The sequence below is a fragment of the Dreissena polymorpha genome, chromosome 8, assembly GCF_020536995.1.
Source record: "Dreissena polymorpha isolate Duluth1 chromosome 8, UMN_Dpol_1.0, whole genome shotgun sequence".
In the NCBI taxonomy this organism is placed as follows: Eukaryota; Metazoa; Mollusca; class Bivalvia; order Myida; family Dreissenidae; genus Dreissena; species Dreissena polymorpha.
In genome coordinates this window covers 35,442,885-35,463,163 of record NC_068362.1, presented here as the reverse complement: position 1 = coordinate 35,463,163, position 20,279 = coordinate 35,442,885, and the positions used below count along the sequence as shown (strand labels likewise).

Below are 20,279 nucleotides of genomic sequence, written 5' to 3'. Positions count from 1 at the left end.
TTTATGGTGTTAAAATCGATTAGAAATAGCAAAACCTAAAGACATTATCTCAAGTGTGATTTTCAAAAGATTTTATATGAATGTACACACACGGTAAAACTAGTCTATTAAAATGAAATACCTTCATTGGTTCTCATGTTTTTAATATTTATTAAACATAGGTATTTGTGAACACTTGTTGTTATATAATATTGAAATGTACACGCATACTGAACATAAAATCATTAGCATAACGGCTAAGTTGGTTTTTACTAAGATTGCAATAGTGTTTATTTTATTATTATGAATCTTATGAGGATAATTTTGAAAGTATGACACAGAGTATCTGAAGAAGATATATACATAATCACATATGTTGTTGTTGTTGTGGTTATTGTTTCAATATTTTTATGAGTATCATACATTCAATGACGAAGAGCTATTAATTTGTCATACAAACACCATAATTATTATTGGATTGCGGAGATTAAACAAATCGATTCCCTAGTAACTGATATAACTGATACATTTTTTGAGCGACAATTTGAAACTAAATCTTGTATTATTTAAATTTGATTATTTTAATTGCAGACTTTTTTTATTAACCCCAATTATTGTGTACGCAACGTTTCTTTTATTTAAATCGCTGAGTACGAAGCATCAAGCTATTTTTTAATTAATTGACAGTGATCTTTAATGTATGTCATAATATAAATTAAAATCAATCTTAATTAAAGCTTGAGCGGTTGGTTTGTAATAAGTTTTGTAAATGTTGCTGTAGGATATGTATGCACAATAAATACTAACGCTCTGGCATATTGTGATGGTGATATGATTATATATTGCACAATGAATATGTGATGATGTTCTTGTGATAATATTGAGGCTATAATTAGTTTTTGAATTAAGCTAGCTAATTTCAAATAAGATACAAACACATCCCAATCCTAAAATTATCAGTAAGTTATAGTATTGTTTGCCTCTAGGCGCATAATTAATTGAAGGCCTAGTTTATCTGTTAATCCTCGCCCCATGTGGTGTCCCAGTGTGTACACTGATATTAATACACGATGTATTGGTCCACAATTAAATCTCTTATAAAAACATGTCTCTCAGGTGACTGAAAAATGGCTGTGTAGATACAACAAATACTACTACAACGGAGACTAAGATAACACATGTTACAATTAATTTGTCTTCCTTGCGTTCTTCTTATACGACAAACACTTCTAAAACAAAAAAGCAAAAAGCCGCTACTGCTACTGCTTCGGCTACTCTTACTGCTACTGCTACTGCTACTGCTGCCGCTGCCGCTGCCACTGCCAAGGCCGCTGCCACTGCCGCTGCCACTGCCGCTGCCACTGCCGCTGCCGCTGCCACTGCCACTGCCGCTGCCACTGCCGCTGCCAGTGCTGCTGCTGCTGCTACTGATAGTGCTACTGCTACTGCCACTGCTACTGCCACTGCTACTGCCACTGCTACTGCCACTGCTACTGCCACTGCTACTGCCACTGCCACTGCCGCTGCCACTGCCGCTGCTGCTGTTGCTTCTGATAGTGCTACTGCTACTGCTGCTGCTGCTGCTTCTGCTGCTGTTGCTGCTGCTACTGTTACTGCTACTGATACGGCTACTGCTAGTGCTACTTCTACTGCTACTGCTAGTGCTACTGCTGCTGCTGCTGCTACTGCTACTGCTACTGCTACTGATTCTGCTACTGCTACTGCTGCTACTGCTGCTGCTGCTGCTGCTACTGCTACTATTGATAATAATTCTCCTTCTACTTCTCTTTCTAATATTGCTAGCGATGCTTCATAATTTATTTTTAAATGTATCATTTTGTTAAAACAGGAAAGAACTGTTTTATATATTTTCTTAAAGGGATCTTTTCACGCTTTGGTAAATTGACAAAATTGAAAAAAGTTGATTCAGATTCGTAAGTTTTCGTTTTAGTTATGATATTTGTGAGGAAACATTAATACTGAACATTAACCATGCTCTAATATAGCCATTATATGCATCTTTTGACGATTTTAAAACCTAAAAATTATACAGCGTTGCAACGCGAAACGATTGAATAATTTGGAGAGTTCTGTTTTTGTCGTTAAATTTTGTGAAACTACGAAGATTGCTTATATAAGGTATAAAATACGTCGAGAATGTGTACTCGGCGGAATAGCTCAGTAGGCATAAGCGTTTATACTACAGGACTCTGCCAGGACTCCAGGGGTCACTGGTTCGAACCCTGCTCCGGGCAATGTACATTTCCTTTTTTTTTTTTTCTTGATTTTTTACTGGAGCTTTTATGATCCAATGTTTACATTTATCAATATAAAGCATTTAATGAATAAGTTAAAAAAAATGCCAAAATCTGTGAAAAGGCCCCTTTAAAGGTGTAAAGAATCTAATCTTTTCTGCGATTAAAGTTTTATTTAACTGGATTAGTATAGGCCACATAACAGACGCTATTGTACTGATTTGTACTAAACAACATTTTGTCATAATCAACAGTTTTAACATGCCGCAGTTTCCTTGGAAGTTGACCTTTGATTGGAGTTATGTATAAAACATTAACAAGGTATTTGTTGACAGTTTGTCCTGTCACGATTATATATTAGTTGAGCCAAACGTGTGATAAAGATCCCTTTTGGGGTGGCGATAAATACTATTTATATTGTTCAACAGTGGGAGACTGAGAAAACATATGTTACAATTAATTTGTCTACTTTGCCTGCTTCTTCTTTATATATTTTTCTTGCTAATCGTTTAAGTTTAGTTTTAGTTAAGTAGGTATATCAATTTACATTTTTTGATAGATATTTATTTGGATAGTAATGGTATGTTTTATTTGACTTGACATCATTGAACCGGTTTATTCATTGATAAGATCGGGATCTCCACAGGTGTTTAATCTCGATTGTTAGGTGGGGAGAAGGGTCCGAATGATAATGTTGTCGTCGGCTTACGAATCACATTTCACAAGTTTTAGACAAATATGCATACGTTATAAACCTAATTTAAGTATTACATAGATAATAACTTATCTTTATTTTGATGAAATACCATACCATCTTGCTTTTTTAAATTTGATCACAACGGTCCGAAGTCATAAACATTCATTATGCATGGTTGCTAAAGCACAGTGTATACTAACTAACCTATGTTTATTGTTGTTTGCTAGGGTTATTATTATTATGTTTTATTTTATTTTTTTTTTTTTTTTGGGGGGGGGGGTGGGAGGGCTTTTATAGAAGATTTCAACTAGTCCTTCAATTAACGAAAAAAAAATATTGGTATAGGAAATATAAAAGAGTAATAGACAGCTTCATTCATGCTGTTCTATTATGGTGTTTTAACGCATATAATTATGTATGGTTGATGAAGCACATTGTATGCTACCGATGTTTATTGTTGTTTGATGATGATGTTAAGTTGGTGTTGCTGTTGTTGTTAATGATGATGATGAGGAGGAGGAGGAAGAAGAAGAAGAAGAAGAAGAAGAAGAAGAAGAAGAAGATGATGATGATGATGATGGTGGTGGTGGTAGTAGTGACGACGACGACGATGATGATGATTTTGATTATGATAATGAGATTTGAATTAAATTAATGCGCAAAGATTTTTCTTTTTAGCGGCCAAATGCAGATATCTGCGCTCGGCCGCTGTAAGGGTTATGTAATATTTGCAATCTACATAGGAGTCAATAGCAGATACCAAGCACCATATGCTTATGAGAAACAAAAGCAAAATATTGGCAATCGCTGAAATCTCGAATATGACTTACTCATTTTATTAAATGAAAACCGGTAACTATTTTAAACGGTTATTATATTGCAACAACTTAGCGGTGTTTATCCAAAAGACCATTGTTATAATTACAGGGACGTCAATAGGCCAAACTATTCAGGAAATATGATTTGAGTCGTCAAGGATAGATTTTGAGATCAATGTACGTCCGATGAGATTTAAAGGGAGTTTGAGGCGTAGGGACAGATTCGTTCGAGTACGCGATCATTTGAGAACAAATTATGTTGAAGCTTTATCGGAATTCCGGAAATTTGCGATCGGTACCGATTTTTTCTGGTTCTTTTTTATTGATTCTGATAAGTTAGCGGCCGGCACGGACATGAATATTAACTGACGAAAACCTCTTCGCTACTTTCCGAAAATCTTCGACATGTTGCAAATATCCGTAATATTCCGCATTGTACTCACCAGAAATTGCAACTAGAAAGACTACAATAAATCAGTTAGCTACGGCTCGGGCGGGGATTTACCTTTTATCCCTGTAAGGGACCTAATGCCCCAGACTACCGGCTATTTTTTCCGGAATTCGAACTTGATACACTTGATATCCCTGAATTAAATATTTATATCCGCACTTTTGATCTCTAGAGTGCTGACTGTTAGTATTGTATTTGACTGGAATGACTGTCGATTATGTGTTTTTAAGATTAAAACAAGCTTACGAAGAACTTTGTGTTTGCTTTTTTGTACGCTTTCTTTTTAAAAATGTATTGTCCGCCACGGACGCAACAATTGACCAAATGTACCAGATTGTGGTCTCTTTAAAGTGCTATGTTTTTACTGCCGTGATATCTTTAACAAACTACACATTATTGATCGTGGACGTTTTGTACTCTTATTGAATTTGTTTCCCCAAAATATGCTCTTCTATTAGTAGATGTTTAGGTGACGATGTTCTAATTATAGATCTTACACGGCCAAGAAACACTAGATAGGTCTTTGCAAAGAGAGCTGTTGGATATCGTGAATGCGTTCAATGTGGCCTGTTTATTTCAGAAAGCTATGTGCAATGTTTTATGGGGATTTCTATCAAATTGCCAATTGCAAAATTTGATTTAATTCATTCGGACCTACAAGCGGGAAACTTCTTCATTAAAGTTCAATGGGCTTTTAAGAAGTTCGTTGAAAGGCCAAATTTGACGTTAAACAGCAACGCCGAAAAAATTGCTACTCAGTCTTATTTATCACTTTTTTTGTAAGATTTACCAGTAGACGTTCTTCAGTGAAATTAAGCAAACACACAGTGCCGACAAATATGGAAGGGTATTTAGGTAAAAATTACATCCTTCTTTGTGACTGTGTCATGATTCTTGATGGTACTTTCAATTAATATGTAGACACCTTTTCATGCTTGATGACACTTACATCTTGCCTGATGTCCAATGTCTATTTACATTCTGCTTAATGGTATCATGCATGTGTACAGATGCAACATTCTTGTTCGTTAATTGCATGCTGCATATGTGTATGTTGGTTTGTGCAGAGAGACTTGTGCAATAGGCGCAGTGCATAATGAAATCAAATATTAATGCGTTTAATAAATTAACGCGATGGTAAGATGTGAGTTTCACCCAAGCACAAAGCAACATACTATCATGCATGATACAATGATGTCAATTGACAGTCATTCCGAAATGCTACGGAGGACTACGGAAATTTACGGCGTATAACGGAAATTTTATGTTATAGGAGAAGTTGCGCACCTTTGTAAGATATTTGCTACTGAACCGAAATTAACCGCGTGTTTGTAGACTTAACTTTTTTTTGGTTAATGACTAACCATATTTTTTGTACAGTAATTTACCTTCAATAACCAAAGAAAGTCTATGGATATATTTCAATATATGCTACTAATGCATGTATGCAGAGCTCCAGATAAGACGCTTAAAGTCGTAAAAAATTGAATTAAATTTAGTAAAAAAGTAGACTTAAATTCTGTGCGTACGGTTACACATTGGAAAAATAAAATAAGAATTCAAAATGTGTGATCATGCGTAAAACTCAATATCAATGCATATAATGTAAACATTTTATCAATGAGTTCCCACTCGTCTAGGCCCTCATTACAATTATGAAATCAACAGCACTTTAACGTTATTATGAATAACAGACCATCTTTACAACAGTCGAAAAGCCGAACGTTTTCCATTATCTGGTCCTTTTATCGCAAAAAGTCTGCTGTAAACCGGCAATTGTCATTAGCTCTTCTTAGACTATAAACCTAAATGCGGATGTGCCAAAAATTATATTTACATGAAAAAAAAGAATTAATAATAGACTTTAAGGCTGGATTCTTATAGAGTGTAAACCAAGATTTTGCTGAAAAAGTTATCTGGAACTTTGCATGTATGTTGAGAGGAAATCGATTACATAATTTCAAATTTACTAGAGTACTTTTATATTGCACCACATAAAATGCTTTAAAACTATAATATTGAAGTGCACATATAAACTTTATTATAGATGGGTAGGTATTTCGTGTCAATCTCTTTCACATATGAAAGAGCTGTTGGTCATGCTGCTTTAAGTACATATAGATGCATGACACAATTTAGATTAAGCAAAATAAAACACTAGGTATTTGCCAAGAGTCAAATATATACGAGCAGTAAGAGCGTAATCGTGCACAGCGATACTTACTCTTGTAGAATTGAAACTCTTATTGCTTTCTTTCGAAATAATTTCATGTGTCCGATCTAATATGCAATATGCCCGGTGTTTTTTTTGCGGATTAATGTTCCGTTTTAGATCCATAATTAACGAATGCCTCAATATTTTCAAAAATTAACACCGGAATAATGTTCACCGACATTTTTTCATACAGATTGGATATAAATATTATAGAGCTTAACAAAAAATACATTAAGCCCTGTTCTCCCGGCACACGTGCTGGACACACAGGTGGTTAGCGTGTGGCTATGATAATAATTAGTGAAAACATCTTTTTGAATGATAAATAATCATATTAAAACAAAAAATCAAATTTTCTATAAAAAAAAAATCACTACCGTTTTATATATAACAAGGTATCCAACTCGAAATCATCCGAAAACGGGGTGCATCGTTTTGAGCAGCCATTACTAAATTAATTTTGCAGCGATTTTCATGACCCGGTCTTATTCAACGCAGAAATGAATTTCCTTTTAGGAAATGTATATATATATTGTTATATTTCTACACATGCTGGGTCAAATTTTAAGAAATAAAGCTATACATAATTCGCTTGACCCAGTTGTTATCGATCAGACCGTATTTATGAATGAAATCTCCAGTTGTAAGGACACAACTCCGCATTGGAGCAATGAAATCACCCTTGTGTTTAAAATGTCAGTTGGTTGAAATGTATGTAAACAAAGGTTTGAAAATGCGCTGGACAGTTAGTTTTGATGCATAATTCTACGGCAAGCACGGTAAGAATGTTTTTTTTTCATACGTTTTATTGAATTATGGTATCGAGGTTCGTGAACTTTGCAGGGAAAATGCCCATTTCCCCGTGAAGATTTCAGTCATGAATACTGTCTGATCGATCACAGCTGGGTCACGCGAGTTGTGTATCGTGTTATTTTTTAAAAGTTGACCCAGTATTTGTAAAAATATTGCAAGACATATACATTTCCAGAAAGGAAATTTATTTCTGCGTTGAATAAGACCAAGATCGTGAAAATCGCTGCAAAATTGATGAAGTAATGGCTGTTTAAAACGAGGCATCCCGTTTTCGGATGATTTCGAGTTGGATACCTTGTTGAATATATATTTAACTTATTTTTTTTAAGAAAAGTTGATTTTTCGTTATAATATGATTACTTATCATTCCAAAATATGTTTTCACTAACTAGTATTATAGCCACACGCTAACCACCTGTAGCTGGACACTTTTAAAAAACACTATACAAATTCAAGTACTTATGCATTTAATTGATTGTAAACAATGACGGTTGAAATACGTGCGTGGGAATTTTTCTGGTAACCAAGAGCGACGTCAACGTTCATGACAAACCTGTTTATATGACATTTATTTATTGATTTTTTCCAACTTGATTGAAAATTATGTTTTATGATATTTTAATACATGTAGATGAAGTAGTTGTTTTCTCAACGAGGAGTACAATAGTTGTACAGTACTAGACACGAGTACTTGTAACTTTCAGGTTTCTCTGTATACCACAGACATTATATAGTCATAAAATGATAAATATGTGTTTATAGAAATTGTAATTATAGCATGGTAAACAGACTAGAGAAATCTGAAAGTTTCACGCACAGGTCTGTGGCAATGGGGGTTTGGGCTACTTTATAAATATGAGGTCGATATGCAATGCACATCGGTAGATTACGTCTACTGTAATTATTTGGACTAGGGAAGGACCACAATTCCAACACATCAGCCCCGTTATGTTCTGAATAAAATGCATGTATAATTTCTTGAGTGCCAATTGCATCTTACAAATATCAAAAACATTCACGGCAGTCAATTCATTGTGTAAACTTACTGGTCTTCATGGCAATAATGAACGTATTTAGTTTAATGGAGATTATATAACGAAGGGAACTAATTCAGCTTATTCAGTTTACTAGTCAAAATGATTCGGATGTTTTCGCTTTTTTTTCCGAAAAGTAATTTATTCAACATACGGAAAATAAACGCGCGCCACCTGATGTCATAATTTAGTAACTTGCATTCTGCTTACTGCCTGTTGCTAACTGCCGTTGTTAATGACGCTTAGTGGCAAAACCGATTATGACTGGTTTCAGGAATAATGAACACACAAACATTGGATAGTCACCAAGCATGTTGAAACAATCATCAAGTATAACCGATAGAGAACAAGCATGTTGGAACTGTCATGAAGCATGTTAGAATAAACATCACGCACAATGTAAATATTATTCATGAATGATGTAATGTTGCAGCAATCATCAAGTATAAACGAATAGACAACAAGCATGTTGGAATTGTCATAAAGCAAATTAGAATAAGCATCGGTCATAATGTAAATATTCACCACGAATGATGTAACTTTTACCTAAATATCCTTCCATAGACATGTGTTGTTACTAAAATAGACATAGAGATTTGAGCATTGGGAGTGACCTAATCATACTGTGCTTTAGCAGTATTACGGAATACCGTTAGTGCCATCGTGGTTACACATTACAATCCAGAGGGCGAGAACGCGAGAACGCGATAGTACGATGGCGACAATGTGACAATACGATGATGACAGGGTGACAATACGATGGCGACAATGCGATAGTACGATGGCGACAATGCGAGAACGCGATAATACGATGACGACAATCAGACAGTGCGATGACGACAGTGCGACAATACGATGGCGACAGTGAGATAGTACGATGGCGACAATACTACAGTTCTATAGTGCGATAATACGATGACGACAGTGCGAAAATACGATGACGACAGTGCGACAATACGATGGCGATAGCCGACAGTGCGATAGTACGATGGTGCCAATGCGATAACGCGATAGTATGATGGCGGCAATTCGAAAATGAGATGGCGACAGTGCGACAATACGATGGCGACAATGCGATAGAACGATGGCGACATTGCGATGATACCACGGCGACAGTACGATATGACTATCGCATTGTCGCCCCCGTACTATCGCACTGCCGCCATTGTATTGTCGCACTGTCGCATTGTCGTCATCGTACTAGCGCGTTTTCGCAATCGTACAAACGCATTGTCGCCATCGTATTGTCGCACTGTCGTCATCGTACTTTCGCGTTCTCGCATTCTCGCCCTCTGGATTTTAATGAGTAACCACGGTGGCCCTAACGGTATTTTGTACAGTAAAGTGCGTAAAATCTGGTTTGGAATAACAATTTTTATGCCGAAAACCCGACTTTGTTTTATAAGTAGTAGTCTAAATATACAATGAGTTTTCCGAGCATTAAATAAACATATTAAAATAAAATTCATGTTCGTATCAGTTGAAGTTCTTGTTAATAGTAGAAGCAAAAAACACAATAAAACGCTGATTGGGCTTACTAATTTGAGGCAAGAAAAAACACATCGCGCTATTATATATAACATATAACGCGCATCCGCAAAGTTCGAGCGCCCGTCTCGGTGCCGTCGTTTCCGGTGAAAGTTTCGCACAGGAGCTACCGAGTTAGGATATGAGACCACGAATCATGGCTTGACTTTATATATCAGTCAGCGTAGTACCTGACCAGACTGCGCGGTTGGACAAGCTAGGATGGACCAACTTCGGCCGCATATGACATAAGACCCATTTTCGCATGACGCGGGTCATCTGACCTTTATAATGTGTATATAGCTTTGAATGGAATTTGCACATAGTTTTTGGCATGGACTTATTGTTATGTTAATGTGTTGCACGCTTTCAAAAGCAGAGGGCATATATAAGATCAATTATACTACGGAGTTCATTTTCTGTTGCAAAATGAAATGCAATAAAGATTGTTACTCAGCGGTGTGTACAGTATGACAGCGTTGTCTGTCTGCGATGCATTTATACTGGTTCTAAGCTGGCATACTCACCAATTGGACTCAACCATCTGCTCGAACAAGAAATGATAAGTTCTACTAGCATAAACCTTTAATTGTAACTCATTTTAAAAATATTCATGTTATTTATATTATTCAATTTATTATTCAAAATTATAATTATTATTTCCTTTATTGTTGTTTTTCGCATTAAGAAACTTATTCGGCTTACGAAACTGAAAAATCCCATTGGAAAAAAATCCCATGGGAGAAAAAATCCCATGGGATTTAAAAATCCCATGGGATTTAAAAATCCCATGGGATTTTTTGTTTTTTTTTAAACACGACTAAACGCATTAAAATATCGTAGTTGTTCATCATTTCATAAAATATGATGTTTCTGAAAGTTTCATGAATAAATCTCTCAAAATAAGATTTTAAAATGGGATTTTTTTATTACTAAATATTTTTATATATAATTGGCATAAAACCAATATACAGTCCTTAAATAACGTTAAAATACTTGCAAACGCAAATAAAACACGTTTTTTAAAATGTTCAAAATCCCATGGGATTTTTCTCCCATTTGCAAATTATGGGAGAAAAAAAATCCCATGGGAGAAAAAATCCCATGGGAAAATCGAAAATCCCATGGGAAAATGCAAAAATCCCATGGGAACCCCAACTTTGCTTATAAATTTCATAGTGAAGAAAACGCGTTTTTTGAGTGAAAATAACCAATTATTAATCAACGATAAGACTTTTATCGCATACTATGTCTCAAAGTAGCAAATCTTTAAGAAAAAGGGTACTTAAGTTTGCGAAATTTCGGTTTCGCAAAGTTTTTCCGGTGGCCGTTTACTAATGAACCTGATAGTTAAAGATCATTCAGTTAAGGATTTGAGAAATATCTACGAAAAAACATTATTATCAGTTACGAAAGTCGTTCATTTTTGAATGGGCACATTTGACATACAAAACGGTTTATAGTTTAAAGGGATCTTTTCAAGGTTTGGTAAATTGACAAAATTGAAAAAAGTTGTTTCAGATTCGCAAATTGTCGTTTTAATTATGATATTTGTGAGGAAACAGTATGACTGAACATTTACCATAGTCCAATATAGCCATTATATGTATCTTTTGACGATTTGAAAACCTAAAAATTATAAAGCGTTCCAACGCGAAACGATTGAATAATTTGGAGAGTTCTTTTGTTGTCCTTTTTAATTTACGAAACTACGAAGATTGCTTATATAAGGTATAAAATACATAAAGTGTGTATACCCGGCGGAATAGCCGAGAGGGCTAATGCTTTTTTACTCCAGGACTCCGGGGGTCACTGGTTCGAGCCCTGTTACCGGCTACTTTTTTTTCCTTTTTTAAATTTTATTCTTGATTTTTTTACTGGAACTTTTAAGATCCAATGTTTACATTTATCAATATAAAGCATTTAATGACAAACTTCAAAATATGCAAAAATCTGTGAAAAGGCCCCTTTAATGGAGACAGTTTGGTAGAGACCGCCGAGCCGACTAACCAAACAACACGCATTAAGGTGCGTGTATGTGTGTAGCTCAGTGACGTACACTGGCGAATTGATTGTTTTAATACAATCAAACAGGTGCCCTACAGCTACAATACTCATGTTGAAAATAACGCTATACATGCGGTCGCAAACGGCTTGTTCACACCGTGAAGATACTCCCAAAAGATTAACACCACACGTCGTTTGCTCGAGACGTATGTTACGCGAAGTAATCATAATAAACTACGTCACAGTTTGCGGATTCGATCTTATAATTTAACGCATTTATGCCTAGTGGAATCTCCCATCCTTCAATATTGGAACAATTTATTTCCAAAATTAGGGTTGTCTAGTATATTTATTTCTATATTTAGAATATTTCTTACAGAAACTCCTTTAAGCAAACAGCGCAGACCCAGATGAGACGCCGCATTATGCGGCATTTCATCTGGGTCTAAGCTGTTTGCGAAGGCATTTTTTCTTGAAGCTAGGCATAAATGGGTTAAAATAACATCTATTATTAAAGTTTAGTGATTTGCCATTCTATCCTTAGTGCTGAAATGTCATAGCGTTATTATTGTACCATACAACGTGACAGCAATAATCATAACAACCAAAGCCATAAAACGAAGTGTTGATGCAACACAAGATATCATTTAAGTGCCGTAGCTAATGGATTTTTCACACAATGAGGCTATTCCCAAAGTAATCAACATCAACAATTATTTCAAGAGTAAGATAAAGCGACGGTATCAGAGCATGCAGTGCTTTACGGGAACAAACTCACTGCACATTCTTAACAATGAAACAAACGGTGTGTTTATTATGTGTCTGTAGTAACATTGCGGCTTTTGTTTTAGATATATGTATACTCTTATAGTAAATGAACGTACGATACGTTATGTCATTATTTGCCATCGTTGTTCAAATAACACATACAAAATCATAATGATTAGCATGTGAATGCGAGTAAAGGGACGTTTCACGTTTTGGTAAATTGACAAAGCAAAATTAAAAAAACAGTTTCATATTCGCAAATGTTCGTTGTAGTTATATTTTGAGAGAAAACAGTTATACTGAACATTTACAATGCTCTCAAATATGTACGTTATGCTGTTTCGTTATACATCTTTTAACGGGCCGTGCTTTGTAAAAAAGGGGTTTAATGCATGTGCGTAAAGTGTCGTCCAGTGTTAGGCTGTGCAGTCCGCACAGGATAATTAGGGACGACACTTTCCGCTTTTATGATATTTTCCGATTTAAGAAAGTCTCTTAGCCAAAATGAAGTTTAGGCGGAAAGTGTCGTCCCTGATAAGCCTGTGCGGACTGCACAGGGTAATCGGGCACGACACTGCGGACCGCACAGGGTAATCGGGCACGACACTGAGGACCGCACAGGGTAATCTGGCACGACACTGCGGACCGCACAGGTTAATCTGGCACGACACTGCGGACTGCACAGGGTAATCTGGCACGACACTGCGGTCTGCACAGGGTAATCTGGCACGACACTGCGGACCGCACAGGGTAATCTGGCACGACACTGCAGACCGCACAGGGTAATCTGGCACGACACTGCGGACTGCACAGGGTAATCTGGCACGACACTGCGGACCGCACAGGGTAATCGGGAACGAAACTGTATTCACATTCATTAGACCCATTTTTTTTACAGACCAATGCAACATTTGTATGATTCATACACACATTATAACAGACTTTACGTATGTTTTATACATGTATCCTGAGCAATTAAAAATGCCGTGGGTAGGCAGGCACCAACACTGCGAATAAACATAACCGTGATTTCCGAACATATATATAGAGGATAGGTTTTTGCTTCGTGGCAATACCATGAAAATGTTCCAATGCAAGGTTGAACACGTATTGTTTTCATGAGCGCCTGCAATATAGATTTCGAAGATTTAACCCATTTATGCCTAGTGGACTCTCCCATCCTTCTAAATTGGATCAATTTATTTCCAAAATTAGGGGTGTCAAGTATATTTATTTGTATATATAGAATATTCCATAAAGAAATTCATTTAAGCAAACAGCGCAGACCCAGATGAGACGCCGCATTATGCGGCGTCTCATCTGGGTCTACGCTGTTTGCAATGTCCTTTTTTCTTGACGCTAGGCATAAATAGGTTAAAAATAATGGGAATGAAGAACATATTAATATTTTAAATTTATATCTGTGTAGTGTCAATAAAATGGTTTAACATGTATTGTCATATCATTTTAGGAGGAAGTAGCATGATCATCAGTGGCGGCAGCAGTAGTATCAACATCAGTTGTTGCAGTAGTTATAAGGACTGTTCACATACATACTGTAAACTAGCTCACCGTTTGTGACGATTTCATGTTGTAGCGTACAGTTACTCTTTATACTGCGAAGACAATATTATCCTTCAACAAAGGCGATGCCGCTCGCAAATCGAGATAATTCCGATATCAATATTAATCGATGAATGCAAGACGACGTTCATGTAACGCAGATGTACATATCCATTAGATATGGCGATCATAATAGGATTGATCGATATTTTAATCGCTATTATATTCAAATAAAGATAAACTATTTTGCATCGTGGCCAAATTATTTATACCGTTTTTGCTCAATACCTCCGATGTTTTATTATAAACGTTAGCTATTTCATTCCAAAGATATATGGTAAATTAATTGCAAAGATACATTACATGACTTGTGAATGTGATTATATTGACTAAAATTGATACTTGAAGCGAGGTGTTGTTTACCATTTATTATATGTATACATAATCTATATATATATACATAACATTACTAATATACCACTGAACACCAAGCTGGACTACTTTTTCCTATGTGAGTGTGATTATAATAATCTGTATAAGTATTTTTGGATGACACGTGGAACGTGTGCGACTGTGAAGTGTGTTGACTAAATAATACATATTTAAACAAACGACGTATGCATGTATGCGGAAGTAACGATCGTGTTATAAAATGTCAGGGACTGCAACGCCAACCAGCGGAGGAGATGTATCCATTTATCATCAAATAGGGGATACCACTTACAAGTTGTCCGATGACCCGCGTGGTCGATTGATGTACTACATAAACACGATTTGCGGACTACTGAACCTCAAAGGCATAGACCCAACAATCGAAAGGTATCCTTTTTACAAATATAGTTTTAGTTAAGTTGTTTAAGACACATTGTTGAAAAATTGCAAGGCACTGTGTTGAGCAAGTAATTTATTATTTTTTACAATTTCTAAACCAAATAATCAACATAATAAACCACATATTCTAACTTCGTAAAACATTTTATTCAAATCAAGGCTATCTCTAAGTTCGTCTTCAATGTCTGAGGTATTCTCTTTTTACAAACATGCCCCATATTGTACAAGATACCTAAACAGCTTATCGAAATAATACCATTCTATGTAGATACCGTAAATTCCATGATTACAAAGACATCAACGACAAAGGGGTACAAGAGCTACTGGATACTGCAAACTGTATACGTCCGCGATTGCTACTGGGTTTATGCCTTTTCGTTGACAATGAGAAATGCAAGAAGGCCGGATATGCTTCCTTGACATTCCCTAAAACACCCAGTGTTATCAAGAGGCTTCAAATGCCCGAGGATTACGTTGATCTTCCGAATGTTGGTAGAATAGAAATCACGAAGGTGTTTGTGGTCAAACGGTCGTGGCTAAAATACATGTTTACTGAGCCGTATAGTGCCCTTGAACGTGGCTTGCAATCGTATTATTTAGAGGAGGAGGAAGAGGAGGTGGTCCGCCGAGAAGAAGAGAACTTGCGTAAGATGGAAAGAACGAATTGCATGTGCACTGTGAGCTGATTACTTGAGATTGTTATGATTAACCAATTTATGCCTAGTGGACTTTCCCATCCTTCTAAATTGCATCAATTTATTTCTAAAATTAGGGATGTCTAGTATATTTATCTCTATATCTAGAATATTTCTTACAGAAATTCCTTAAAGCAAACAGCGCAGACCGTGATGAGACGACGCATCATGCGGCGTCTCATTAGGGTCTACGCTGTTTTTCAATGCCCTTTTTTGACGCTAGGCATAAATGGGTTAATTATGTTTGAATAAAAGATATAATAATGTATATTTGACGCAAATCCTGCCTATTACGCTTCATATATATTTATATTTATACATTTGTGTTGCTAATATAATTCATATGTCAACTTATGCAATGAAGTGCCTTACTGTAATGATCTGATATATTGTATTGACAAACGCTTATTAATTAAGAACACATAATTACACTCGTGCATAGATCGATGAAGCGATGTCATGATTGTTTCTCGCTGCCCCGATATTCCAAATTAAAAAAAACGCTACTCAAATTAATGAGTGTGACAATTATTACATATGTGTCGCGATCTGAGAAACGGGGCTTAATGCCAGTCCGCACAGGCTAATCAGGGACGACACTTTCCGCCTAAGCTTGATTTTCGCTAAGGAGGGACTTCCTTGAAACTAAAAATACCATAAAAGCGGAAAGTGTCGTCCCTTATTGGCCTGTGCGGACTGCACTGGCTAATCTGGGATGACACTTAACGCACTTGCATTATAGCCCAGTGTTCTCAGAACAAAACTAATATATATATATATTTATATATTTATACAACAAGTGTGTTGCAAATATAATTCGTAATCGACGTATGCAATGTAGTGCCTTACCGTAATGACGACGTATGCAATGTAGTGCCTTACCGTAATGACGACGTATGCAATGTAGTGCCTTACCGTAATGACGACGTATGCAATGTAGTGCCTTACCGTAATGACAGTGGTGTAGTTTAATACAACAGCACGAGTGTGGGAACGGTGTGCAACAGTTCCAGTATTGTTTATAAACAGGTTGCAGTTAAACATTCGCAAATACAAACAAAATGCAATACAAAGCTTTACAATTGCAAAGACAACCAATACAACAATTGCTTGTTTAAATAAAACAACTACAACAGTTCTTGTATTCTGATTCGGTCTCGAGCTATAGATTAATTTAAATAAGTCGCGTTCTGAGAAAACTGTGCTTTATGCATGTGCGTAAAGTGTCGTCCCAGATAAGACTGTGCAGTCCGCACAGGCTAATCAGAGACGACACTTTCAGCTTTTATGGTTTTTTTAGTTTCAAGGAAGTTCCTCCTTACCGAAAATCAAGTTTATGCGGAAAGTGTCGTCTGCACAGCCTAATCTGGGATGACACTTTACGCACATGCATTTAGCCCAGTTTTCTCATAACGCGGTTCAAATTATGAAAGACAAATATCTATCAGAGGGATAAGGGCATTAATCAAACTACCATGTAATCAAAAAAGTACAAACGAAATTCATCACCGATTAGTAACTTTATCGGTGGTGGGTGCGATCAGCTATGTAATTGTAGTTTGTAAAGACGCATTCATTTGACTTAACAAGACAGTTGTATCGATGTCTTCTTTATCACAGATTTCAACATACGCAATTATTCCAACTCCTCACAATATAGTTATCTGCGGGAAGGCAACACGCATCGAAACATCCTTTGCAATTACTGAGTTGTATTTCATCGGTTCGTAAATAATTATGATAAATTCATCGACGCATAATACATGGCGTTTATGTGTTCGTGTTAACATATCTATATATATATGTCATGCTTTTCTGTGGTTTATAGAGATATCGGATATAAAATTAAATTGGAAATTCACTGTTTCAATCAGTAAAAATGAAACTTATCGATAATGACGTTAAGAAGTCAGTTTTTCAGCAAAAATACAAACCATAATCAATTGTAAGCATAACATAATGATACAATTAATTCACTCGTGATCAAAGAATACATTTATGTTCACTCTAGCGCCACTCATGTAAATATAATTTTATATGATCACTCGTGATTAAAACTCGATGTTCCACACAATCCAACACATATTCCCTTTTAAACAAATATACATGAATTTGATAAATATGGAGTTGTAATACATGTCTGTGTACAGTGTAATACAATTATAGAATGTGGGTTTTGCTAAATCGAGTATATACGATTTTAGTGGTTACATTGTATTTTCGCAATCGTTAAACAACATATGAATACGAACGTTTTATATAAACAATTGGCAATCTTTGTATTGTAACAGCAATGCAAATAATGTTTACTTAAATGAAATGTACAACGTGTGAATTCACAGGGCGACCGAAACGCTTACTAAATGATTTGTTGTAGATCCACAAGGTTGTCGTAATTGTGTCGTATTAACTATATATGTATCGATTCGGTCCAACGACACGCCTGGGTCCGGTTTAATGAGAGCGACCATGGTCGGGCGACTATGGTTGTACCAGCGAATAATCGTCGTGCGACGATAGCCGTGTTTAATGGAGAGCGACGGTCGTCAATCGACCGCGCGTTGTTCGACATATTGTCGAGCGACCGCAGTCTACCCCTCACACCACGACTGCTCGTCGCTTGACGCTTTGTCGGCATTGAAAACCCGTGCAAAATGAACGCGGATAGTTTCGAGTTTAATCATGGCGGCCTCCATGCGACTTGTTCATCGAATGCGAAGACATTTTCGAACAGAGCGAGTTTTTAGAGATAGGTTGAATCCATTAGACATGTACAATGATGATGAACTTTTCCGTCGATTTCGCTTACCAAGGAGAGAGCTATTGGAGCTCATAGACACCTTTGCTGTAGATCTAGAATACGTTTCCGAAATTTATACAACATTGTATCATCAATATGCGTATTTCCCATCCAATACACGGATGTCTCGAACAAGGGAAAGTAATACATATCAGTAGTTTAGAAGAAATGCACTTAATTGATTAACCTTAATAACAATGGGATAAATATGTTTTATGATGCTAAACGTCGCGTCATTAATTTTTCTCCCGGCTTATAAAGAGTAGTATTAATACAAGAGAGGAGTGCAAACTATTCACTGAAAGTTAAAGGTTAGTCCCACAGGAAGGCAATGCTCAAATAATCCCGGGTTTATGTGCACCAATATCATTTAATAAACTGCTCATTAAGGGCAACTTTCTTTGGAACTTATCTTGGCATATAATTCGCAAATTTAACACGTACGTTGAGATGAATTCAGTTGAAGGCACTGATTTTACATTCAACGTGTCCCGTTGACGCATTACTCTACATATGGTCCGTGCTCTGTAAAAAGGGGGGTTAATCCATGTGCGTAAAGTAGCGTCCAATATTAGCCTGTGTAGTCCGCACAGGCTAATCAGGGACAACACTGTTTGCCTAAAATAGACTTTTGTTAAGGAGGCACTTTCTTTAAACGAACAATATCATAAAATCGGAAAATATCGTCCCTAATTAGCCTGTGCGGACTGCATAGGCTAATCTGGGACGACACTTTACGCACATGCATTTAACCCACTTTTGACAGAGTACGGCTCATATATATGCTGAACTATATGGAATGACAACATACATGGATATTGATAGCATTCTTTTAAAATTGTAAAAATACACCATGGTATAAAAAACGGCAATACTTATACCATACGCACAAATATTTATACATGCAGTAAAGTGTAAAGTAAAATGGTGTCGATACTTAGTTACATGTGCACAACTTTCAATAGCTTCATCGCTTCGTGTTTATATATAAGAAACAGTACCAATTTAATTTTGTAATAACAATACTGAATGAGTCATATAACCTACATCAATATTAATAATGAATAAGGGCTTTTTGAAGAAAGAATTTGTGGTTACAACGAATGAAGGGAAAAACAGAAACAAATATCAACAAATAAAGGATTGGTATTTTCCCTCATGAATCATTACGTCATTTTTGTAGGTTGAGAAATAAAATGATATATAGATAAAGACATCAAAAATAAAATTAAATCACAAAAATAATGCTAAAAAACACTCGGATTACTAGATCAGTTTCGAGCCATCAATAACCAGACTAATATCTTAAATACAGACAAGATAAGTGTAAGTAAACTTTTTTGTAATACTGACAGATGCTTCAAATATTCATTTGATTAATCTTCTAGTACCGACAATACGAATTCATGACGTTTTTTTTTCAGATCAGATGTGAAATATATCCTGTATACAAATACCGTTTACTTTAGACAAAACAGCATGGTATCAATAAAGCAAATCTCAGATATGTTGAGAGTATTATAAAATATGCAGGAACGAACTCCCCGACATACAATTTTCTCGGCACCATGTACCTAGATTTATTTAGAAGAGTCCCATACATATTATTCGAGTATGTGTATCAAGTTGAAGTGAAATTTACAATGGAATATGAATAATTAACAAAACGATCATTGCCCAGATAAAGTGTCATAAGTTCAATCCTATAAAAGTGAAATATCAAACTTATTTAGATCGATTCTCATTAATATGAATTTTGCAGACGATAATGCAATGTATCAAACCTTTAAGTGCAATAATTATTGGGCAGATTTAGAAGCCAGATA

The 20,279-nt window shown here is 36.0% G+C and overlaps 1 protein-coding gene across 1 annotated transcript; it reads left to right on the top strand.

Moving 5' to 3' along the window:
• The first annotated feature begins 14,795 nt into the window (after positions 1-14,795).
• On the top strand, positions 14,796-15,790 carry LOC127841128 (uncharacterized). Its single transcript, XM_052369692.1, has 2 exons — positions 14,796-14,946; positions 15,227-15,790. Exons 1-2 carry the CDS (start codon positions 14,882-14,884, stop codon positions 15,642-15,644), a joined length of 483 nt encoding a protein of 160 aa, XP_052225652.1. The 5' UTR covers positions 14,796-14,881; the 3' UTR covers positions 15,645-15,790.
• Positions 15,791-20,279: the final 4,489 nt, after the last annotated feature.

Coding starts and splice junctions, on each gene's coding strand:
- LOC127841128 (XM_052369692.1), top strand. CDS start 14,882: ATGTACTACATAAACACGATTTGCGGACTACTGAACCTCAAAGGCATA. Junction 14,947..15,226: donor ATAGACCCAACAATCGAAAG/GTATCCTTTTTA, acceptor CATTCTATGTAG/ATACCGTAAATTCCATGATT.